General features: G+C 52.3%; 7 protein-coding genes across 7 annotated transcripts; 2 read left to right on the forward strand and 5 right to left on the reverse strand.

Annotated features, from left to right (window-relative positions):
- Window positions 1–117: 117 nt before the first annotated feature.
- Window positions 118–4,570, reverse strand: HMPREF1120_06330 (uncharacterized protein; the record flags this gene model as incomplete). The annotated part of the gene is made up of 6 exons (XM_009160531.1): window positions 118–2,598; window positions 2,648–2,750; window positions 3,075–3,588; window positions 3,634–3,786; window positions 3,842–3,953; window positions 4,010–4,570. The coding sequence occupies 6 exons, from the start codon at window positions 4,568–4,570 to the stop codon at window positions 673–675; spliced, it is 3,369 nt and encodes a 1,122-aa protein (XP_009158779.1). The 3' UTR covers window positions 118–672.
- Window positions 4,571–5,663: 1,093 nt separating this feature from the next.
- On the forward strand, window positions 5,664–7,891 carry HMPREF1120_06331 (uncharacterized protein; the record flags this gene model as incomplete). The annotated part of the gene is made up of 3 exons (XM_009160532.1): window positions 5,664–5,703; window positions 5,770–5,971; window positions 6,043–7,891. The coding sequence occupies 3 exons, from the start codon at window positions 5,664–5,666 to the stop codon at window positions 7,889–7,891; spliced, it is 2,091 nt and encodes a 696-aa protein (XP_009158780.1).
- HMPREF1120_06332 (DNA replication regulator SLD2) lies at window positions 7,774–10,265 on the reverse strand. Its single transcript, XM_009160533.1, has one exon. The coding sequence runs from the start codon at window positions 10,140–10,142 to the stop codon at window positions 8,208–8,210; it is 1,935 nt and encodes a 644-aa protein (XP_009158781.1). The 5' UTR covers window positions 10,143–10,265; the 3' UTR covers window positions 7,774–8,207.
- A 194-nt stretch (window positions 10,266–10,459) lies between these two features.
- On the reverse strand, window positions 10,460–11,804 carry HMPREF1120_06333 (60S ribosomal protein L27a). Its single transcript, XM_009160534.1, has 4 exons — window positions 11,630–11,804; window positions 11,257–11,376; window positions 11,082–11,160; window positions 10,460–11,021 (listed from the first exon to the last, which is right to left on the reverse strand). The coding sequence occupies exons 1-4, from the start codon at window positions 11,659–11,661 to the stop codon at window positions 10,803–10,805; spliced, it is 450 nt and encodes a 149-aa protein (XP_009158782.1). The 5' UTR covers window positions 11,662–11,804; the 3' UTR covers window positions 10,460–10,802.
- Window positions 11,805–11,962: 158 nt separating this feature from the next.
- Window positions 11,963–15,012, reverse strand: HMPREF1120_06334 (chromosome transmission fidelity protein 1). The gene has a single exon (XM_009160535.1). It carries the CDS (start codon window positions 14,589–14,591, stop codon window positions 12,072–12,074), a length of 2,520 nt encoding a protein of 839 aa, XP_009158783.1. The 5' UTR covers window positions 14,592–15,012; the 3' UTR covers window positions 11,963–12,071.
- A 686-nt stretch (window positions 15,013–15,698) lies between these two features.
- On the forward strand, window positions 15,699–18,355 carry HMPREF1120_06335 (uncharacterized protein; the record flags this gene model as incomplete). Its single annotated transcript, XM_009160536.1, has 3 exons — window positions 15,699–15,784; window positions 15,831–18,249; window positions 18,344–18,355. 3 exons carry the CDS (start codon window positions 15,699–15,701, stop codon window positions 18,353–18,355), a joined length of 2,517 nt encoding a protein of 838 aa, XP_009158784.1.
- A 784-nt stretch (window positions 18,356–19,139) lies between these two features.
- Window positions 19,140–23,293, reverse strand: HMPREF1120_06336 (uncharacterized protein; the record flags this gene model as incomplete). Its single annotated transcript, XM_009160537.1, has 5 exons — window positions 19,140–20,204; window positions 20,321–20,376; window positions 20,450–22,163; window positions 22,214–23,090; window positions 23,142–23,293. 5 exons carry the CDS (start codon window positions 23,291–23,293, stop codon window positions 19,140–19,142), a joined length of 3,864 nt encoding a protein of 1,287 aa, XP_009158785.1.
- Window positions 23,294–24,185: the final 892 nt, after the last annotated feature.

Raw genomic sequence — 24,185 nt, forward strand, 5'->3', positions numbered from 1 at the left:
GGGGGTCAGGACGGGGACAAAAAAAGGGGGATCTTCATGGTCGATCACGTGAAAGTCGATTCGCCCACAATGCTAAGGGGGCAAGGCTGCGCACCCCTTATTGTACGTGCAACGTAGTATAATAGCTGGGCGGTTCACTAGTAGTGCCACCGGGGCTAGGACGTTATGTGTTAATTCATCAGTATTACTATCAAAAACACGGGTGTTCTGAAGTAGGCAGCACCTAATTGTTAGGAGCCCGTAATTCTTGAGAGCGTTGAACGGTTCAGTGCAAAATAAAATCATTCGACGTTATTGGGAGCCCTTATCAGGAAACCCCAGCCTCCATTGCAGGCCGAGCAATTTTTATTTAGGAGTGTGAAAAGAGGCATTCGGCCAGCTTCCTTTTGATGCCAGACCATGTCAAATGGAACAGATCCGGCTCCCCAACGTCTGCAAGCAACGATGCAAACAACGCCACCTAATGATCGCCTGCTAGCTTTTTCTTTCCAGCCCAAACTGCCAAGCAATGCAATGCGATGAAAGCCACCAGGCAAGAAGAACACATTGGATATCAGCGTGAATCCTTCCCATTCCCCACCATTCAAGACCCATTCGCCAGGGTATCATGTAATGTACATACAATACAGAGTGGTGAAAAGCTCCGCAATTGAGAAGATGAGGTGTGGCAGTTCAAGCGTCCTCGTCGCCATGCCGGTAGGTGCACATGTCCCCTTTGATACATTTGCCCTGCTCCCAGAATGCGCATGGTTGAGTCTTGTAATTGTAAGGCCGGGACTGGTCACCACCAGTGAAGGCACCCTTCTTCTTTTTGTTGCCTCCCTTCCTACCATCGTCATTGTCGTAGTCATTCGAGTCTGTGCGTCCATGTTTGCGCGAAGCATCGTCCGCAGAGCCTGAATAAGTGCTGCCTGCCAAGCCCAGAGCAGCAGTAGTAGGCTGAGGCGCCGCGCTCTGCTGCAATGAAGCCAAGAGATCACTCAAGTTGGTGGTCTGAATAGGAGGTTGGACAGGATTCTGGTAAGTAGGTTGTTGCATTGGACCTTGCAGGTTTTGGCTGACCTGCTGCACAGTCTGAAGAAGGGCTTGGATGTCCAAAGCTGGGGTGGTGGTGGGCTGAGGAGGTGGTGTCGCTTGACTGGACCGGCCAAGCATACTGAGCGTGCGCTGCAGCTCGGCTGGGATCAGTGTAGACTGTGGTTGGGAGGTCTGCGCCATCGTCATGGCTTGAATCTGCGCTGCTAGATCAAGTCTTGTGGAAGGCATGGGATTCGTATTGGGCTGATTCCGAGCTAGTCGGGCACGATACTCGGTCTCCCGTTGGCGCGTTTTCTCCGAAGGCTCTCCAAAGGGAGTCTCGGGCTCGGCTGGTTCGAAATCCTCCGCCGTGTCATCCGGTTCTTTTGGTGTAGGCGGTCGGTCGGCTTTAGACGCATAGATGGTCATGACTGTGTCCTGTTCATGTTTATCCTGTGCTTCACTGCTGGGACTCTCCGCTTTCATGGCCCCGCCATGTTTAATGCCATTCATGGTAAGCAGATCGGCTTCGTCCTTAAGGACACTGAAGTCAACCTCGGAAGGCGTGGTGTACGGTTCAAACTCTTCGAACGCATCCTCGTCCTCGTCCTCTCCCAAGTCTTCCATATCTTTATGCATTTTGAGTGCCTCTCCTTCTTTTCCGGTGTCACCAGCATCACGTTTCAGGCTGTCAGCTTGTCCAATCTCTTCCTCCGGATCGTGGGTAAAGAGCCGAATGTCTACTAGCTCTGCATCCGCTTTCCACGAGACACGGAGCTTTCGGCGGGCTTCCTTGCGTAGGCGCTGGGCCCTTTCTTCCTCGGTTTCATTCGGCCTCTCCGCTTCCTTCTTGACCTCCTTGTCAGGCTTCTTTTCCATATCAGCCAACAAGCCCAGAAACGAAGAAGTTGTCTTGGCAGCCGCTATGGGCCCGCCATTCCGTGGTGGAGACTCTTTCCTTGGCTGTTCCTTTTTTGCTGAAGCAGCACTATTAGCGGCAGGGCTCCCGTCTGCTGAAGGTTTGTCTTTTGCGGCGGCCGCGGCTGCTGCTCGGGCGGCGATCGAGGTCCCTGGCTTCTTGGAGGCCGACATGAGCGATGAGAAGACGGCCGATTTGGGAGGTGCCGTCACAGCAATTTTGGCTTTTGCTGCCGCTGTAGCGGTCGTGCCAGTAGCAGACTTGTCGCTGCCTTTAGAGGCCTGCGCAGCGTCCAAGGCTTTCCTTCGCTCGGCATTTTGCAGAGCTAAAGGCTTTGAAGATTGGGGAATTACTTTGACCACTTTCTTCGGCACCGCGGAGGACGCCGAATCTGCTTCTCTGGCTCGCTTCACCCCTGCCACAGCTTCTTTACGCGCTGCATCAGTGGCGTTGCCTGTTGCCGCGGGAGATGCAGGCTTTTCAGATTTTCCATCCGCGCCCTTTGCAGCCTTTTCGGCAGAAGCAGTAACAGCATTGTCCAGGATGCTTTGCGACATGGTCTTGATGTCGCTAGTGGCCTTCTTGGTCAAACGCTGCAGGATTTTGGAAAGTTTTGTCATCTCCAGCATCTCGGTATCCAGGCTTTTGAACTCAACCACAAACTGACCAGTGTTAGCAGAATCCAACCAATCATAATACGGCTGAACACACCTTGAGTATCGCGGCGACAACAGTACTGTCATAGTCACCCGCATTGAATCTGTCGAGCATGAAAGAATATAGGGCGGCCATCGTGATGGGATTGTCACCTAGTCTGAGAGCAGATCAGTAGAGGTCTTAGATGGAGGATTCATGGTGCTGTATAATTTTCCTGGCCACCAGCAAAATCGGCTGGACGTCACATAGTACGGCGGGTTGTACACTATCTATAAAAGTATGGCTATGAATACGGATATTGCGCGTTCTTGATTTGCGCCGGCTAGGTGTACTTATTGCGCCTTGCGTACAGAAGCTCTGGTGGCTCTTGGCAAAGGCATCTGCCACGACAAGATCTTCCAGTATACCGGGATACAGGCATATCGAGTACGGGGCCCATACGAAGTGACATAGAGAGGGGGAGATTCTTGCGAGAACATACCTTTTGACAATTGCCGGGTGTCCATAGAGTAACGATCGAGCCATAACGCTCTCCATAACCTGTCGATAACGGGCTACATCTTCCTTCAACTGCCCTGCCTGTGAAGCTGTCGGTGAGTTGGGGATTTCAGCCTTTCTCAAACTATCATTCTTGGCCTTCCAGGCGTCTCTGAGACCTCTCACAGTTTCGCCAAAAGCGGCGATCGCACTTCGGATTTTCTCGGCCGGAACTGGTTTGTTACGAGGGTACCAGACTGCTTGGACCGCATCATACAAAGCTCTGCCACGTTCATCAGTTGGTTTGGAGACGCAGAGCAGTGCCGGGGTTGTCTCGGGAGGCTCCTGGTCTTCGATGACCAAATCGTCATCCGAATCCGGGTCCGAGTCCACTCCGGACGGCTGACCTGCAGCCTTAGGACCAGCGGAACCATTCTTCTTGGTCGCACTGTTGGCCTTCCTGGCGGCAGCAGGCTTTGATGTTGAGGACTTCTCCGGCTTTGGTTGGATTACAGGTGCTAATACGGTCAGTCTATGGCAGCCAAAGACAGAAGATGACGTACCTGACTGCGGTATTTGTAAGGACTGCTGTTGAGGCTGTTGAACAGGTTGAAAAGGCTGCTGGCCCTGAAGTGACTGTGGATCAATGGTGGAGCCAGGCTTGAAGTACGAGGGAGCAATAAACTGCTGGTGGGGTTGGAAACTCGAGCCGGGTTCTGTGACGGGTCAGCAAGGCTCGAGTATACTAAGTAGATATAGTAAGATACTTACGGTTAGGATTGTTTAGTTGGCTGGCTGTCAACAGCGAAGGGTCCACGAACGGATTTGATGTATGCTGACTTTGCTGCTCCTGGTAACTTGGATACTGCATCATTCCAGGGCTCTGCCATAGGCGTCAGTAAATATGCCAGAGCTGGGAAGTTCGGTCCATACTCGTACCTGCGACAGCTGTGATGGACGCGGTCCGATGTTAACGTACGGCGATGGCTGTTGCTGTCTTGGTTGATAGTTTGCGGTAGGAGTTGGTGTCTGGCGCGCTGGCATGTGTGCTTGCTGGGTATCATAGTTCTGACCGTTGAACGGCATCTGTGCGTGATAGCCGTAGCTGCTATCAAATCCCACAGGCGATGCTGAAGGCCGTGCATAGAACCCAGGATCGTAGTTGTGCTGGGGCATTTGTCGAGAATCATAGAGACCTTGCTGGTATTGGCCCATCGAGTAGTTCTGTTGCGATGGATTGTACTGAGGTAATGCAGGACTGTTTGACTGCCTGGCCACATTGGGGTTGAAATTCTGCGACATAGTCTGTTGTTGCTGAGAGAAGCCGGGTCCGATGGTGGTGTTGTCGAAAAGGGCAGGGTCGAAGTACTGACTGTAGTCTTCACCGCCATCTTGGAGTGCGTCAGACGCCGCAAAATTGTGTACACTCTCGAGAAAGGTGTAGGATGGGTTGTTTGCAGGTTGAGAACCATTCATGGGCCCGTTGGTGGAGGAATCCATGACAGCGCAATTGAGAGCGAGATCAGGGGAGGATGAGGTAGATCTGATGTCACGTGAGCGACGAATTCCACGTGACCGTACTTCGATACCTATGGCCTGCAGGAGAGGTCACGTGCAATCTGTGGTGCAGCCGATCCGAGTGAAGTTGGCGGAAGACTTTTTGGCTTACGCCCAGAATTGCCACTCACAGGCCGCAACGCGCGCTGCCGTACCAACAGCCGCAAGGCAGCCGCCCTGCAATTGCGAGCGGAATAGACTTGGAAATTTATGCCGGCTGAGAAGTAGGTTAGGTTAAGGTGTTGTTCAGTGCAAGCTGTCCGGACACTGCCGATGTCGACTCCTTTGTAGGCCACCTGGCACGGAACAAGGCTGTTAAACCACAATCTTCGAGTCCCGAGCCTTGCAGATGTGGACTGAGTAGTATCGCAAACCACCGCCCAACGAAGACACTCCACTAGTATTGACCAGCCTGACACAGGCACTAAAACCCATTCATGCACCGTCACAGAGAACTTGTTTATGGGCCACCGATGCCTTTTCTTGGACGAGCCAGAATATCAGATGACGAGCAAACGCGCCTCAGTCACGGCAACCGTACACCCCGATTCCAGCCCATGCGTGAAGCAAAATGAAAGATCATTCAAATTTGTCACTTATTACAGACCACGTCCAGATAGTGCCGAGAAGAGCGATTACAGAGTGAAGAGAGTCGGAAGGAGAGTGCAAAGTCAGGGAGGATTGTTTGTGATGATGAGAAAGAAACAGGGCCAAAGCGACGTTGACTTTGAAGTTCTCAAACCAGAACGGTCTAGCCGCATTCGGAATGGTGTGGTTATAGCGCGTGCGGAAATGACAGATTTACCTGCCCACTGGGCACTAACACCACCACCGTGTATGCTTGCGACCTGTCCTGCCCATGTTCTTCCAGTTCAAGTTGTGACCAACGTCCTGCGCCAGACACCCTTCGCATCCAATCCGCCAGTCAGCATGTCCTTGCCATATGGCGCTGTGAGTTCAAGATGAGGAGTTGGTGCCAATTGCACTCCCTCGCGTTTTGTAGCAGATCACAGTCGGAATCCTATTCACATTCACCATGGCCGGCCGTGGCCATACCCTGCGGGACCGTCAGATAGGTGAGCAGCACTATATACGCCATTCATTGGGGTAGTTGGAGGCCATACAAGTCTGACTTCAAACAGCCGCGATCGAGCGACTGCTCAACCTCAATCAAGAAGAATCTCCGGATGCTGAGTCGGCGGATGGCGTGCAGAAAAGTGGTCTTGTCAACGAGAACGGAGATCCGATATGGAAGGTTTTGGTCTTCGACAACTTGGGGCGAGATATCATAAGCAGCGTGCTGAGAGTCAACGATCTAAGGAGCAAGGGAGTCACGATACACTTGTCAGTTCCTCATCTTTTGAATCGTCGTCTGTGGCCTTCCGCAGGAGCACTATCTGACTGTGCTGCTACAGAAACATAAACACGACTCGATACCCAATTCCCGACGTACCTGTACTCTACCTTGTCGAACCCACCGCCGAAAATATCCGCCTTATTTGCTCCGACCTCGCCCGCGGGCTGTACACACCGGCCTATGTTAACTTCATCTCCTCCATACCTCGCCCCCTCCTCGAAGACTTCGCCGCGCAGATTGCAGCAACCAATACAGCCGACAGCATTGCCCAGGTGTATGACCAATACCTAAACTTCATTGTCGCCGAGCCAGATCTCTTCAGCCTGGGAATGGGCAAAGAGACCTATTGGACGTTCAACAGTGCCAAAGCGGAGGCTGAAGTGCAGGATGCTGCCATTGACAGGATCGTTAGCGGGCTGTTCAGTGTGAGTGTCACCATGGGATCGGTGCCCATAATACGGTGTCCGCAGACCGAGTTAGCGAAGATGATTGCCACAAAACTTGATCGCAAACTGAGAGATCACGTTCTCAATTCGAAAGAGAATCTGTTTTCTTCGAAAGGCTCCTCTGCCAATATATACTCGGCTCCTTCACGGCCGGTGTTGATCATTCTGGACCGGAATATCGACTTGGTGCCGATGCTTTCGCATTCATGGACATACCAATCGCTTGTCCATGATGTTTTGAAAATGCATTTGAACCGCATCACTGTGGATGTTGCGGACGAGGAAAACCCAAACGCCAAACCACGGGCATACGACCTTAACGCGAGCGACTTCTTCTGGGCTCGCAACGCCAGTGCACCATTCCCGCAAGTCGCGGAGGACATTGATAAAGAGCTTACAAAGTACAAGGCGGATGCGGAAGAGGTGACGAGGAAGACTGGGGTTAATAGCCTCGAGGATCTCAATGATAGCTCCTCGTCCGCGGCACACCTGAAGGCCGCCATCACACTCTTGCCCGAATTACGGGAGCGAAAAGCGACGCTGGACATGCACATGAATATTGCTACGGCGCTTTTGAAAGGGATCAAGGACCGTCAGCTGGACAATTTCTTCCAGCTTGAGGAGAACATTACCAAACAGACGGCCGATCAAATGCTCAGTCTGATCAAGTCTGACGACAAGGGAAACAACCCACTGGATAAGTTACGGATCTTCATCATTTGGTATTTGAGCGTGGATAAGGAGCCGTCGAAAGCCGAGCTAGCCGAGTTTGAATCAGCACTCCGGGCTACTGGCGTCGGCGACGCAGTTGTCGCCATCAAGCACATTTCGAATGTCCGCCTGGAGACACGAGGCACGATGATGGCCTCGACCGTGTCGACTTCGCAACAGAGCACACAGGCCCCTCTCTTCGGCGGCTTGTCATCTCTTTCCAAAAACTTCACCGACAAAATCTCCTCGTCGACGTTCGGCAACGTGAATCTCGAAGCCCTGGTGTCCGGGGTCAAGAACTTCCTTCCGGCCAATCGAGACCTGACCGTCACCAAGATTGTCGAATCCATCATGGATCCTCCGGCAGCCTCCTCCTCGGCCATTGCAAAGACGGAGAACTATCTCTACTTCGACCCCCGCAGTGCCCATGCCCGTGGCACCACGGGAGGTCCAACGCCTAGTGCTTCGTCCAGAGGAGGCGCCCAATCGGCTGCTGGTGGTGGCGTCAACCCGTCCTTCGGGCAACGTCGACAAGGATATACTGAGGGCATCGTCTTCACGGTAGGCGGCGGCAGCATGGACGAGTACGGCAATCTTCAGGAATGGGTCAAGAGGACCAGTGGCCAGGGAGCAGGCGGTGGCGGCGTTGGCGCCGCGCCGCGCAGCAGAAGAGTTGTTTACGGTAGCACCGAGTTGGTCAACGGGGAGGACTTTTTGCACGAATTGGTCCGCCTCGGACAAGATGGTTAGTTGTAGACTACTAAGGCTCGCCTCACAACTATAGAATCCCTGACTCGGAACTTCTTTTCTTTTTGGCTTGCATCTGTCTCTTGGTGTCATGCCCACTCTGTGCCACATACGGCTAAGGCTCTACATTGTGGAAACGTTCGCGACGCTTGCCTGCCGTCCACTCAAGTACTTTTTTGAGCAATCATGCATCAAATCACATCACATAACACATATTCATCATCCTGGGCACTTCTTCCAGGCATCGATAGTGCATTGCATAGACACTACCTACCTGGTACATACTGTAGGTATCCAACAAAGCATGGGTTTCTTCCCGCTATCTTCGTCCCCTTCCGAATCGTCCACGCCCTTTGGCCTTTGAATTCTTATTCTTGATCTTCAAGCTTCGGAAATTCATGTGCGAGTAAGCGTTGGGGTCGATCGTCCTGGCCGTCCCAACTTGGCCGTCTGCATTTGCAGACCCTTTCTTGTTGCTGTTGTTCGAAGAAGCTTTCTTGCCTTTGACTGTGGACTTCGCTTTTGAAATTGTGCTAGAGCTTCCCTTTCGTCCAGGAGTTGCACTCGCCTGGTCGAGATCTTCTCCTCCCTCTTGTTCTTCAGGTAAATACTCGTCTTCGGTATCGATGTAGTCGCCTCCTTGCTCTGCTTGACTAATCAAGTAATCAAAGTCGGGATCTTCTGCACTAACCGGCTCTGATTGAGAGACACCGGTCGAAACGATCTGTGTTTCAGCGACTCGGGAGACGTGACTGCGGTTTCGGTGATCACCATGCTCACTGCTCACTGCTAATGGGTCTTCATTCTCGTCATCGTCGTCCTCCTCATCGTCGGCAGCTACAAACTTGGGAGCTGCAGCAGGTTTCATCCTGACAGGCCTCATTATGACCCGTCTTGTTGTTCTCTTCTGTCCCTTCTTCTTGTACGTTCTGACAGGCTCTAGGTTGAGGCTGTGATCGGCCTGATTTCCGTTCGCTCCCACTTGGCTATCACCAATGAGGACATTGACTTCATTCGATTCGAGTTCTCGCAGAGCTTCAAGGTCGTCATCGTCCTCCTGGTCATCATGATACACTTGTTCTGCTCCCTGGTTCTGCTTCTGGGTCTGACTCTCGTCTTGACATTGAAGTTCCGCAATCATCTGGCTCAAGGGTTTGGGGCCGAACTTTGCCTGACGTAGCGTTCGGGGACCAGCTCTGCTTGCAGTCGGACTAGTTACACCAGCATGCTTTAGTGAAGACGACGAAATGGTCGTAGAGCCTGCCGAGGTTGAGGCGGACAGCAGCCTCTCCTTGAAGGAGAAAGATCGTTTCAAGTAAGGCGGGGTGGTGTCGTGCTTTGACGATGGCGAGAGACCGAGAACGGTGTCTCGTAGAGGAGTCTTGGCCGGTGTTCCTGCGACATCATGATCCGGTTCTTCAGTATCGTCGTGGATCATGGTCGCGAAGCGGACGGCACTGGGCGTCGCGAAGAAATGGTTCAGCATGAACTTCTTGCCTTCGCTTACCGGTGTCTTGGAGTGTTGTAATCGTCTTCCCGTGTTGAGGCATGACCGTGGAGTGGTCGTGGTCGTCGGAAGGGGTTCTGCGACACCACCGTCCATGGTACGACTGCTCCTCCGTCTGTGACTTGGTGTCTGCGCAATTGTAAGGTTGGGGTTCAAGTTTCTGTTTTCATCTTGTGCCTCAACAAGAGCGTCAATCTTCCTTTTCCTGTTGGCCGGAGTCTCTTGCGAAATCGTGGTCTTGACCGTCGACCCAGAACTAGGTAGCAGGTCGAATATCCCCAGGACAGTCCCGTCCCGTCGCGGTGTAGGGCCAATGGCGCTGAGGATGACTTTGGGCGACGCTGATGCAGGCGGTGCATCATATGGATCGATCTCGTTGGGATGCAGACGCGCCTTCGACGGAGTGTCCTTGGTGCCGTTTCCGTTTCGCGGTCGTCGAGGCGTCAGGCTGATCGCGCTGTCGGTCCGAGTATGCCTCCGTCGAGAGTGATGAGCAGGAGGGGCGGGAGGAGCATTCAAGGCCTCGAGACTCAGCTTCCCTGCCAAAACATCCCGTATCTTGTTGTACTCCTTGTATTTTGCGGCAATGGTCGCGTCGGCCTTGATGTCCTCTTTGCCAGGCTTGCGGCCATTGTTGGCCGCTGCGAAGTTCCTTTCGAAGTCCTTTAGGATCCCTCGCAGCGCATCTGCTTGCGATTGTATGGTTTTCCTTTTGAGCGTGTCTAATAGTGGAATGGAGTCGTCCATTTCTAATGCAAGAGCGCGATATAGGACATCAGGACTCCCGTGCGTGAAGACATCCAAGGTTATGAATAGCTCGGGAATAGTCTGCAGCTAGAACTACTTCAATGCCTCGACAGGACCGTAGATAGGTACATTCTGAACCCGGTACACGTGCCACGGTCATTCGGGTCTCGACGCGTTTCAATTTACGCGTAGTGCTTAGGTAATTGACTACAGGCTAAAGTACAATTTTATGCCGGAGTCGAGTGATCACGTGATCGGACTTTTTCTGCCTCGACCGTATGGGTAATTAGTAGTAGAAGATACAGGTAGGTAAGTAATTGCTACAGGGTGCGGAATGCAGATACAGATTGTGGTATCTACCTAGGTAGGTAGTTTGCAGGGCGCTGGCAAATTGTGGTCTTTCACAGGGCTACCTCTGCAACCACTTCAGAAGTGGGCGGCATGAGCTTTGTAGGCGTTCGCTCCCTGCTTGTTTCTGCCTCAATCGTAGAGTACCGATATGTGAAATCGCTCATTGTGGATTTTGTTGCCGATGCCTACTCAATTCGGGCATTCTAAGTTTTGCATGAAATGCATGCTGGGAATCAACCCTCCCTGCAAACGTCAAACCCATCCAGTGCCCTTGCACTCCGAGTCATAAACATCTCGAGACAGCCCCATTTATGCAACCAACTCGACAACACCACCGGCCTCCTTGATCTTTCGCTCGGCCTCCTTGCTGAACCATCTCGCTCGCACAACGATCGGGATCTCTGGGATTCGGCCCTTTCCGAGAACTTTGGAGTATCCGAGAGGGAGGAGGTCGAGAACTGGTGCGGTATCGGTCTTCTGGCCGGAGATGTAGGCATCGCGGGTTTCCTCAGGGACAAGCGACCAGAGCTGCAATGATCATGTTAGTCTTCTGTTCAATCTGTTTTTGTATCGCATATGGATTCTGACCTTGTCGAGGTTGATCGTCGGCTTCCAGTAGTGGTTTCTCAGAAGGTGGAAGTGTCGCATACCGACCTTTCCGAAGTAACTAAGAGGATATTAGCAACACCGTCCAAGCTTCACCGAAGGGTACGGGAGGGGAAATATGGCCTCCACGACCTCTCAAATCGCAATGGAAACGTACCCAGGGTGGTATTTATCCATGTTGGTTCTGTGGTGATGTTGACCACCAGCAAGACCACGACCTCCTGGGTGCTTGCGGTGCTTTCCTACACGACCATGACCGGCGGAAACGTGGCCGCGGCTGAGATTCAAAAGTCAGCCCAATACTTTCTTTATTCAACAGCTCCCAACATCCTGAACCGAAGCGGCTGTCGGTCGACCTGTTGAAAAGAGAGGCGAGATTTCCAGGCACAGAATGATTGATTAATTTGCAAGCTGGAGGGGTCGAAGATCTCGTTCATTGTCGAAAAGTTGCAGCGCTCTCAATTCGGTCTGCGACAGCCGCTTCGGTATGGTCGGACGTCGACTGGGAGATACAGGCGGACTGTACTCACTGTTTTCTGGTCTTCGTCAGTCTCGTAGGCATTTTGGCGGTGTTGAGACTGAAGCTGTCGTGGTTGATCTCTAACTGCGATCCGTCGACACTTCAACGGAAGAGTTGAAAGTGCAGGTTGTGCGCCAAGATCCTGATTGGGATTAGTAGCCTGAAATCTTGGCATAAAGTTGTGCTGGTGCGGATGCGGTGGAACTTTACAGTCCGAGGCGCAAAACACCATAACCAACTTGAACTTGAACTTGGACCTGAACCCGAGGATCACCACTACCTGCTTCAGCCAGATGCAGGTGTCTTCAAGTTTAGGTGGGTAGGCGTCTGTTCGCTGAGAATATGTGCAACAAAGATATGCGAGTATTAATGTGCATGCTTCTACTGTGTTATAACCTTAGCTAAGCTTTTTGCGCACCGATTGAAGTGCGCTCTTCCACAGCTCTGGCTCTCTATCTCGGCTTTGTACGAAAGAACTCTACCAGGCCCCTTTCAATTTCGTCCCACGACTTCGCATCACTGCCTATGCTACCTTGAATCCACTTCGGTAGTTTTGTTCTGATCCTGTCCGTTGCATACCGTCGGTCGACCATGATAATTGCCGCATAGTCATTCCTGTGCCGGATCACTCTGCCAATGCTCTGATTTATAGCGCGCATACAAGCATTCTCATAGAAATCCCGGCTTGCCCTCTTTGCCTCAATCTGCCACTGGCTCTCAGGCAGAATGGACTCTGTCCTGCATTGTTGATATCGAAGTGATTCGACATGCTGCATTTTTGCCTTCCACTCTGCCCCGTTTGCATTCGGGAAAGGAAGACCAACTGCGATAACCACTCGGCCGAGCTTGTCCGAGAAATTGATCCCTTCGGAAAGCTTCCCGCCAACGACTGACAGCAAAAGTGCTCCCTTACCCGAGTCCACCGCGTTTGCATAATCTCTGAGGAGTTCATCGACAGAGACGCCCTTAGACTCTTGGAATGTTACCTTGGTCTTTCCTAACGATTGCAGCAGAGGTAGGGCAGGTGGTTGTTTTTGCCAGACAGCTACAACTTGGGCGAGGTAATCGTAGCTCGGGAAGAAAACCACAACCCCGTCTGGCACGATTTTGCATGTTCGAGAAACGAGATGGCCCAGTTCCAAGATCATTTGTTCTGATCTGCGTTTCTCGAATGTGAAATCGAACTCGGATCCTGAAGGCCCTTGAACAACCGGTTGAGCAAAAAGATGGCTGGACGGGACGACATGACCGAAGCTGAAAGTCTCGAGCCTGTCCTTGTCGAGATAGGAAAACAGGTAATTGGCATAATCAGCCATGGGTGACATTGTTCCTCCTGCTAGAATGACTGCTCGAGCATCCTCAACCACATCTCGAAAATGTTCCCTGGGGTCGAGCAACGTATAATGAACGGTGATATCGCCATCCTGGCGAACGACGAAAAATCTGCCCTCATCATCGGGATTCATCAGAAGTGACAAGAAATTCTGGAACTGCATCAACGCGCCTTTGCCTTGGTTCTGGCCCTCCACACTCTTTTGAACTTCAGTGTATGATTCGACCTTGTGACACAATTTGCTCTCATGCAAATACCGCATCAGCTTGTGTGGTCTGATCTGGTCCACGCCTTTACCGGACATCAGCTGGCTGGCTGTGACAGTTACATCCTTCATGTGTGACTTCTCTCCCACGCTTCGGAGGCAGTCTGTAAACGAGTTTAACAGCCGTAGGACTTGGGTTACGTAAACTCGATTCTTGCCTTTCAAGCGATTCTTGAATCGCACTGCATACGCAGTAACTTGATGCACAGCTTGATCAAGCTGACTCAACCGTAAGGCCGCAGAGAACGTTTCTGCAATAGCATCCGCCAAGTTGTGGGCTTCATCAATGATGATAACATCGTCCTTGACCGAGATGCCCAGTGCTTCGCGGGCTGATTTTTGTAAAAGGAGAGGATAGGGCAGGGTAAGTACTTCAGCTGACGTGATTGCACTGCGAGAAGCATAATACGGACACAGATCCATTCTCTTGCCGAGATGAGCAAGGTCTTCGATGTCCCTGATTTGTGCAATGGCTTTGTCGCGAAAGGATTCCATTCTCTGTCTGTCTTCCTTGGACGGCAAGTACGGACATTTCTTGTCTTTTGCGGTTCCCGGCTTCTGAAGCTCAAGACATTGTTCATTGATCGCCGTAGTGGATGAGAGGCGTGCAACTTTGGGGTTGATACACAAGTTCTTCCTCGATCCAAGGGGGAGATGCTTCACACGCTCCTCCAGGTCGGTGCTCGGTCTCAGGTTATCAAATGCTGACGGAATCGACGAGGGAGGTTTTACACGTCGTAACTCGTTCACAAACTGAGTAAGCTGGGAGTGAGTGCGCGAACAATAAATGATTTTTAGCCGATTTTCTTCTGGCTGGTCGACTTCTTCTTTTGTTGGTTTCTGTAATCTGTCCAGCAGAGCTTGAGTAGAACTAGAGAAGCCAATGCTGGCGGTCTCAACTTTGGTACTGTCCTCTTCATCGCTGTGGTAGTCTGCGACCAGAAATTCTTCATCATCTGCATGATTCTCTGGCCCTGTTCCGCCGACAAGGCGCGCTTTTTTGGCAGACCGGTTCTCCAACTTCTGCTGCTTCTGACGAGCCTCTTCCTCGCGAAGCGTGGCAAGTCTCCGCTCCAGTTCTTCCCGGGCAAGAAGCAATTCGCGACGGCGGGCATCCGCTTCAGCCTGCAACAGCCAGTCGTCTTGCGCATCCTTATTCTCCGCCTTTAGCGTGCTATCGAGGGCACGGCGTTCATGATCACGGAGCCAAGTCAAGGCGCCACATATCAAACTCAAAGACTTTCCTGTACCGGTTGGAGATTCAAAGATGCCTACCTTCTTCCCCTCGATGCACCGGTACAGTTGTGTCATGAACTCCAGCTGTATGTCATAAGGTTGGTAGGGATGGCAGAAGTTTGCCTCGCTGGACTCCATCGTAATTCATGGATATTCGGCCAGTGCAGGCGTCCTCTTGTCATGTGCTGTGAAATCACCCCTGAAGCCACTTTTTTCGGAATGGGTGGCTCCTCTCTGGAAGGAAGTCTCCATCTGCGAGATTGGAACGCGTGTTTGACGCGCATTCGCTTTCGCAAAAACAAGGATCAAGAAATGTCCATTATCGACAAAGAGTCAACACGAAAACGAGATAGTCAAGGTTCACCGAGAGCCACTATGCGAGCGACAATCATTGCCTGTCCATTGGTCCTCTAAGTCCAACTTGCTTGAAAGATTAATTGGCCTTTGATGACAACAGACAGATTCCAAAAATGGATGAGGGAACGGGCTGTGGCCGTGTACAAGGCTCTCGGCGCAGGCACCCATTTTTAACTAAACCATCAGTGGGATACTAATCAGCTGTTTGTTAATGGCGGAGGCAACCTAGCCCCTAAGGACCCCGTCGTCCCCGCTGAGGCCGCTCCCATTGGACACTTATAGGCATGAGCAGCCGGTAAGGGGCGCTTCAAATTAGCGGCACGAGGGCTCGTTTAGGTACGCATGCGTCGGCCCTTAAGTGCCCTTTCGGCCCTAGGAATAGACCGCAAACTGGAACCAATACTCCACAACTGTCACACTCGCAGCCTTGCTGCGCCCGCCCTTGTCTGTCCTCTTGCCATCATCAACATCAATCGTGCAGTCCACAACGGTCACCACCATGCCATGTCGCCTTGCCTTCGCTGCTCTTAAAGCCAGGTAACACTGGTAATGGTTGCCTCCCTTCTCTATGACAAGATATGTCGGCACTAAATACCGAACTGCGAACCTGTCCTTCGTCGCCCGCCCTGACCGCATACCCCGGGCGTAAGCCCGTGTCCCCCAGGTCCCCGCGCTACCCGCGTGTGCTGAAGGACACACTTTCTACAAAGCATCGTCTCTCTGTCCAACGGTCTTTTGAAGCATAAGGGGACACTCCTGTCCTTCTCGAAGCGTACCTACCCTCTAGGGTCGACGGAATCCTGGCGCTCGAGGAAATCTCAGGCGGCCTTGAAGCTGCATTTCGAGATATAGACAAAGCGGAGGCTCCAGTCCTTGCTCACCGCAGCCATGAGTTACAATACAGCGGCCACATTCGTGCCAGGAGGCGATGACTCTTATTACATGCCTGAACTAATTCAACCGACCCCCAACCGGTATGTCACGCTTGTTGGTCCAAGACGATGTGCTGACGTTCAACAGCATCCATGAACTTCCGACCAACATTGAGCAGAATGTGGCCCAAATGGAAAGGGCAGCTTCGAACCCTCCACCAATTTCTCCATCAGTCTACTCTCCCCAATCGGCAGAATACATGCACCAGGGCACATTCTGGCCGTCGGTGCAGCAGGTGGTCAACAACCAGTTCGCACAGGACCAAATGGCCCCAAACAATTCCCAGACCCAACCATATCAGCAGGAGCCATACCACCAGAAAACCAGCCCTGTGCCTCAAAGAGAGCAACCCAACTTCTCTCCCTTTCCTATTCTTCGAAACCCTCCCCCCAACATCCCACCTACGGACGAGCAGAAAGAAGCGACATTGGAAGCGGCGAGATCGGCTGTGCTGGCTTGCAATGATCCTGAAACTCAGTTGACATGGGCGCAGGATGCGTTGTCCTACGTGGAAGTCTGTCAGCAGAACGAGGAAAGAGTAGCACTCGCACAAGCTCCTCGGTCACGGACGCCTCGCGTCGAGCATACCCTAAGAGAAGATGCGCTGAAAATCGTGAACTTTCTGGCAGACCAACATCATCCAAAAGCTGAATTCATGAGAGGGATGTGGCTCGAGTTCGGCAAGTTCGGTCACCGGATCGACAAGAGAGAGGCCTTTGATTGTTACTCCAGAGCATCGGAGAAAGGCTACATCCGCGCCGATTACAGGATTGGCATGCAATTCGAATCGTCCAATGACGCTTTGAAGGCAATCAAATATTACCAGAAAGGGGCAGATGCTGGAGACTCTGCTGCTTGTTACCGATTGGGGATGATGACTCTTCTTGGCCAGCACGGACAAGCGCAGGACTATGAACGTGGCCTCAATCTCATATATGCCTCCGCCCAAACGGCCGATGAAAATGCTCCGCAAGGTGCTTACGTCTTTGGGATGCTTCAAGCTCACCAAATGCCACAGATACAGATACCCGAGAGCTACTTGCCGATAGACATGGCAGCGGCGAAAACCAACATTGAAAAGGCCGCTTATCTGGGTTTTGCCAAGGCGCAGGTCAAGATGGGAGCCGCTTATGAGTTGTGTGAGCTTGGATGTCCTTTTGACCCCGCGCTTTCTTTGCACTACAACGCACTTGCAGCTAGGCAGGGTGAGCCCGATGCCGAGATGGCCATCAGCAAGTGGTTTCTCTGCGGCCATGAAGGCCTTTTTGACAAGAATGAAGAGATGGCTTTCACGTATGCTCAACGTGCGGCGCTCTCTGGCCTTGCAACGGCACAGTTTGCCCTGGGCTACTTCTACGAGGTTGGTATCTATGTGCCAGTCAATTTTGAGCAAGCCAAAGAGTGGTACCGGAAAGCATCGCAAGGGGGCAATCAGGATGCTGGGGGGAGGATTGAAGCCATTTCCAGATCCAAAACGTTGTCTCGGAAGGATCATGAAAAGATTGCTCTGTCGAAGATTCGCCAGCAGCGAGGCTCGATCATTGGAGGGGTGCAAGCACCTCCTTTGCCCCCCATGCCTACATTACCTACCTTGCCTACGTTACCAGCAATGCCAACCGTTTCCGAGGAGCATAGCCCATCTATCATCGACATGCCTGACCCTTCTCGCCTCTCCCTCAACCCCCAGAGACCACCGACAACGCGGCCCGGTAGTGCTGCACCCTATCCGACTGACAACACCGGTATGCCAATGGCCAGCCATGCCTCAGAGTTCCGACCAACCTCGGCCTTTGGCATCAACCCTAATCTTCGACCTGCTTCAGCCGCCACGGTAGGTGGACCTCGACCTGATGCATACGGACAGCCACATATATCGCCGCAACAGCGACCTCACTCTACAAGTGACTCAAGAATATCATCGGGCTCCTATGGCCAAGGCACACGCATCCCATCTGGAAGGCAGCCCGGCCCTGGAGGATCGCAGATGCGGCCACCGCCAAAGGCAAGTGGCACATCGCCGTATCTTGATCCTCGAGCAGCCAGTCTACCACCCACGCCTCCCATGCTTGATATCGGCTTCTCAGCTCCCGTTGAGGAGAGAAAACCCCAACCCCGCCCACAGCAAGTCAATGGAACGACAAATATGGGCAAACCCCAGCCTCCTACACCTAGCAACCTTTCTCGTCCGGCTTCTCGGCCCAACGTGCCTGCACAGCAGCAGAACTATCCTCAAAGTCGACCCCCGCCGGTGAACTCTCGACCTGGGCCAGGAGGTTACGGTGGCCCTCCTCCGACTACTCAGACCCCTCCAAACAGAACACCAGTGCCGTCTGCACAGCAGACTGCGAACAGACCAGCAGCCAACAATGCACCGAACAGCTCCGGTGCTGGCCAGCCACCATCCAAGCCTGCTTCCTTGCCAGCCACCGCTGCTCGACCACCAGGCAAAGGGCCCAAGACTTTTGATGAGATGGGCGTACCTCCTGGCAAGGATAAGAGCGAATGTGTAAGTTTTGACCCAGACCTGACTCTAGCGTCTATGAAGATGACAAAAATCCATGTCATTTCGACTGAGACACTGACTGACCTTTCCTCCTCAGATTGTCATGTAATTTTTGCTTCAAATCAGCCAGTTTCTCTCGAGCCGAGATATGAGATGAGATACCCCCCTTTGTGCCTGCTACTTGCGTTTTCTTTCCCTCTAGCTTCCTTTCTCTCTTGCAAGGCTCTGCAGAACGGGGTCTGTCTGGAAATCCCAAATTATTTTAGCGTTGAGCATTTATCCAACCGGTTTGATTCCTGGCAAGGAGACACGGCCTATCTGCATGATATAGATATCTGAGCAAATGGGATCAGCTACCAAGGATCAGATCTGTTTGCGCCAACTCGTGGACTCCTGTAGGATGGAATCAGTATTCGGACCCTGACTTCGCAGTGCTCTGCAAGCCGAGAGAAGCCCATATTATAATGTCACGAATTACAGACCAGATCACAACCAAACGAACAGAACCAAGGGGCCAGTATCCACTGCCCCGTCGATGCTCTTTGAGCAGAGATAATTTAGGTTCTGATTGAAACTATAACTACCACGAACTGGACAGTACCGTACCATAGCCCTGTGGCAAAGTGTTGGCCGAAAAGCATCCTTCCTAAACCGACAACAACAGAATCTTTAGGCCCAAGGTTCTCAAAGTCTCCAACACGTAGCACCACTGTCCACCATCAACCGACAGGGTTCTACGGTACCTTGTAACTCAAAATTCATTCATGTATACGTCCAGTGTGGTACATGGATTCTACCCAAGTTGAATAGAAACCGAGCTCTCCCTGGAGACGCTACAGTACAAAAAGCCAGATGCTAGAAGCTACCTATCCTCTGATGAATATGGAAGGTACCTAAGTACCAGTCGGAATAGTCGACCACGACCACGACCCAGGCGCGACATTAGCCGGGGTGAAATAACCCGCCGTATAATTGGCGACCTGGGAGGCATCGAAGAGAGTCGTATCGAAGACGAGTTTCCCACCGGCACCAACGCAGCCAGCCTGGCCGCGGCAATAATTGAAAAACTGGGAGCTGCTGGACGAGCTTCCCTGGCCACCGACAGTCTGACGAAGCCCGCCGTTGTCTTGGGAGGCAGAGCCCGTGGCGAAAAAGTAAGTTGTCCAGACGCCCGGGACGCCCGTATCGTAGGTCGTGATGGCATGCTGGATGGCATTGTCCTGGGTATAATGGCTGAAATACCATTCGATGGAAACACCGTAGCGTGGAACACCAGTGCCACTGCTACTGCCGTCGTCGATGGTGTCGACCTGGTAATAGATCCCTTGTTGGCCCGCACCCAAGATATACCCGACCGTCCAGAATGGGGCGAGAGTATATTCGGGCAAGTTGGAGGCCGGGAACGAAATGGGCGCGGCGTCGTTGTTACGTCCGCCGACGCTCCATGTGTTTTGGGTTTGCGAGTTGAGCGTCAATGGTGTGTTGGTGAACCAGAAGTTGGCCGATACAAATCGTTGCGGTTGGACCTGGTCGAAGATGCGCCAGTTGATTCCGTAGCTGGCTGATAGGTCCAGGGGAGTCGTGTGCGAGTTCTGCGCCCATCCGTTGTAGTATGTGTTGGTGCCGCCGGGGAACGCAGGCACTGTTGCCCCTTGGACGTTTTGTCCGGTCGGAAACGGGACCGGCTTTGACAGGTATAGTTGTAGCTCGGGGCCTGTGCCGGAGTTGTACAGGTATCGTCCTGAGTGTGTCCCGGCCGTGTTGGTCATGTTTGTCGTCCCCGCCTGCCCGTTGCTGACTCGTCCGAAGAGCGTGCATAGGCCTGAGCTTGCTGTCCATGAGAAGGCGGCGCAGAATGTTCCTCCTGCTGCAGCCACGTCGCATTGGTTCGCGCACCCGTTGTATGTCGCTTGTGTGGTTGCGCCGAAGGGGTTGTTGCCGGGGTTGGTGTAGTCGGCCTGGAAGAGCGTGGGTTAGTTGACGTGAATTTGTGGTTGTGAACGACGGGGTGGGATGAAGGAAATATATATTTATATATCCAGTAAATGTGGTCATGGATCCATCTCAAACTTACCGCACATTCAATGTCATAGTACCGCCCTTGGGATGGGTTGACTAGAGCTTGTCCCCCTGTTAAAAGACATTCCGGTTAGCTGGTCTGGTGGTAGTGTGGCGTAGATATATCTTCTAGGGCTTAGCTCACCTTCATACTTGGATATCAGGTTGTTGTTACACACCGGGTCTTGGGGATATGCTCGTGGAAACAGTGTCGAAGAGGCTTGGGACAGGTCACTTGTTGTCGATGCCGCACTGGTGGTGGTAGATGCTCGGCTACTAGTACCCGCCGTAGATGCACTTGTCGAAGAGGAGGCCGGGGCGATGGTCGTCGTGCTTGTGACAGTCCTTGTAGTTGTGCTTGTGCTCGACGCCGCAGCGCCACAGACGAAATTGGGATCTGAATAGTCCGTCATTCGTGGGTAGCCACTGTAAAGCATCCGAGCACTATCAAAAGTGCTGTTCCCTCGAGTGGCACACGTCAAGCTCGAGTATCGGTAACAATTGTTCGATGTGCCTTGGCCAACGGATCCTTCTTGGAAGGTCAGGCCAATGCAGCTGTTGGGTTGAAGCAGATTCTGGTACTGGCACCACATGATACAATCTTCCAGCGAAAACGCCAGGAGAGGTTGAATGGAGGATCCAGTGAAGCTGGTGCCACATTCGACCTCATAGTTGACATTTGAGCCGTAGATGTTGTAGTCGTAGCAGGTGGGAGATGTCCCAGGACATGCGGATGCTGATGGGGCAGGAGCACAACTTAACGGCGAATATGAGGTTGTGCTAGTACTGCTCGTCACGCGAGATCCTGTCGTTGTTGTTGCCGTCTGTACCGTCTGGCTGGTGGTGGTCTCCATAGAACTGAACACAGGATCTGCGATTGATGGGTATCCTGCGTATAGCAGGCGGCCACTGTCGATCCCTGGGCTATAGGATGTGCCTGTAATGCTGGACAACAAGATGCAATTTGGGAGGCTTCCGCTCGACGTGCCTAGGTAATTGACTCCGACACACCCATATGGCAATGCCACGTTGTACAAAGTACAGAACCCGATACATGCCTTGAGAGTTGAAGCGGTGGTGGAGTTGCCCGAGAGAATGCTCCCCTGCAGTGTTGTGGAGCATTCGACCTCATAGCAGACACCGTCGCTGTTGACGTTCAATGCTTGATGATTGTACGAAGGGCAAAGGGCAGTCGTCGTCGGGGTCGAAGAGCAATACGAAACTGAGGTTGGGGACGTTGACGTCGACGTTGTGCTGCTCACCGAAGTTGGGGTATACGGTGTTGTCTGCGAAGTGCTTAATCTTGACGTTGATGTCGTAGTCGACGTAGTTGTGGTACGGCTTGATGTTGTCGATTGCAGACCCGAAGATGGGTTCACCGTGGAACTTGTAGTCGGTAGCACTGTGGTAGAAGACGTCAAAGGAGAGGTGCCCAGACTGGAGCTTGTGGCAGAGCTAGACTGCTGCGGGTCCACAGTGGATGTTGTAGCCGCCGAGGAAGCTGTGGTAATACTTGGCGAGCTTCCGCCGCTGAGCGAACTCGATGTTTGCTGGGTGGTCGTCTGGATGCTTGTCGGATGGTTTCCATTAGTGGCGGAAGATGTCGTGAGCGAAGAGGGGGTTGAAGACGACACAATAACAGTCGAGGAAGTTGCTACCGTAGAAGTTGTGGTAGATGTTCCCATGATTGACGATGCCCCAGTAATACTCGTGTCTGAAGGGCTGCTTCCGCTGTCTGCAAACTCAATATGAGGGGCATATGGCTGATTTACCACGATTGCGGCTTGTGCAAAGGCATTTGCCCCTCTATTGACGACATTGATGTCGAATTTGAGGTGACATGGATTTGCACTCGCAAGCTAGAACATTCAGTCTCAAGGATGAAACAAGGATAGGCGAGGGCACTTACGATGTCAAACTCAACGGCAATGCATGGTCCCTCAGATCCTGGTCCGTAAGCGTTGCATGCGTCAATGCAGTCTGCAATGTCGTTTGCCGGTACAGCTTCAAGATCATAGCCCGGAAGCTCCGTATCGCAGAGTACCAGGTAGTTGTCATTGATAGTGCCGTCGAATGGCGAACGATCAAAGCAATTTGGCACCCCAGTAGTGGTCGGGAAGGAAAGTGCTGTAGTGGTCGTTGGCGTGGATGAAGGTACCTGCTGGCCCTGAGAAGAATACATCGAGGCCCTCGTAGTGGAAGAGTGAGCAAAGGAACTCGTTCCTGTCATGCTGTTCGAGGATACAGAGGTGGAAGCTGCAAGCGAGTTTGATACCGAAGTCATGCTTGTGGCCAAAACTGTGCTCGTCGTCGTTGGCATCTGACCAGAGCCAGTACCGACATCCAAACTTGACGACCGGGTCATACTCATGGAAGACATCGAAGAAGGCGTAACAGCCGCTGATGGAACAACATTGACCTGTGTTACCGTGCACCCTGCAGGCGCTATTCCGTTGAAGATGACTTGGACCACCGAACCGAAGGCGCAGAAAATAGCCTGCCGCCCGGCAAATGCATCGTTCATCCAGACCAACGTGTTGTTTGTTGAAATGGAGAACACAGTCGCGAGTTCCGCGAGGACAGGAGAGACCTCAAATCTCTGCGAAGGAACCTCTCCACTCGTGGAAACATAGCCGTTTCCACTTATTAATTGACCTGAAGGTGTGATTGTAAAGGGTACCGCTAGTCGCGGGTCCGTTGATATGGTTCCATCAGGCGCGACATATTCAGGCTGCCCACCTAGACTGTTGGCCAGGAACAGAAAATAAGGAGTGGGAGATCCAGAACTATCTTGTGTCAGCCTCTAGTAAATGCAGCAAGAAAACCGCTCAGCGTACCTAGGTGCAGATGATGCGCTGGTAGTGGTACTCGAGCTGGAGTAGGTGGCAGGGCAATAGCTGACAGCAATTGAAATGGTCGTGCCATATCCCGACACTGGCAGCACCAGCTGCTGCGTGAGTGCGACAAGGGACAAATGTTTCCACTTCATCTTCGATATCTTGAGGTCCTATGCTGGCGTTACCTGAACCTACCGCATGTGCAGCTTAACAGTCTTGACAAGAAAAATATCTGAAGGCATTGCAAGAGACACGAGAAACCGGATGGTCCGTGTGAACCGCTCACGCGCCTGGAATGATAACAGCAAGGGACGAGGAATGTGGGCATTGAGCCACTGAGGGTTGTTATATGGGCAGGAAATGTAGACCTACCACCTTCAAACTTCTCTAACCAGGGGAGAAGGAGGAGAGCATTCTCTGGCAATGACCAAGAAGAGGATTGCCTGGTCCAACTGATCGAGGTTGGAGCATGGAGTCACCCCCAGCCGTACCCGCCAACCTCTTTGGCAAGACCAGCTGCACAGATGCGAATGCTGTTGATGACATATCCGCTAAGGGATCATCATAACAGACGATAATAGGTGTCATTGATCAAAGGGGAACCTGAGAGCACGCTGCAAACGCGTGACGGAACATGGGAATCGTGATACGAACTTGAAGTGGAAGTGGACGTCCTGGGCGGAGCGGAGCGGAAGAACTCTCGGACTGGTTCCGAGCCTTGGCAGGGATCTTGCCAGTGATCCAGACCACCACATACCAGGTACATACCTACCTCCCTAGGTAGCTCGATACTGAGGCACCCTCGAATTTGTAGGACCACCTTCAACTCTGCCACATTGTATTGCAAAAATGTACAAGCACAATGGCATGGTATATGCGTGATGGTCCCATCCAATTCATGATATACGAACCCATCCGACATACGGTAGAAACTGACCCTTTTTCTAGATATTAGAAAGTACATCTTATGTTTTAGGAAAGCTGCTGGCTTGACTTTGGACAGCTAGCCATATCAGCGTTCCGCAAAATCAAGTGCTGTGGAAA

This window comes from Exophiala dermatitidis (genome assembly GCF_000230625.1).
Source record: "Exophiala dermatitidis NIH/UT8656 unplaced genomic scaffold supercont1.5, whole genome shotgun sequence".
Classification (NCBI taxonomy): Eukaryota; Fungi; Ascomycota; class Eurotiomycetes; order Chaetothyriales; family Herpotrichiellaceae; genus Exophiala; species Exophiala dermatitidis.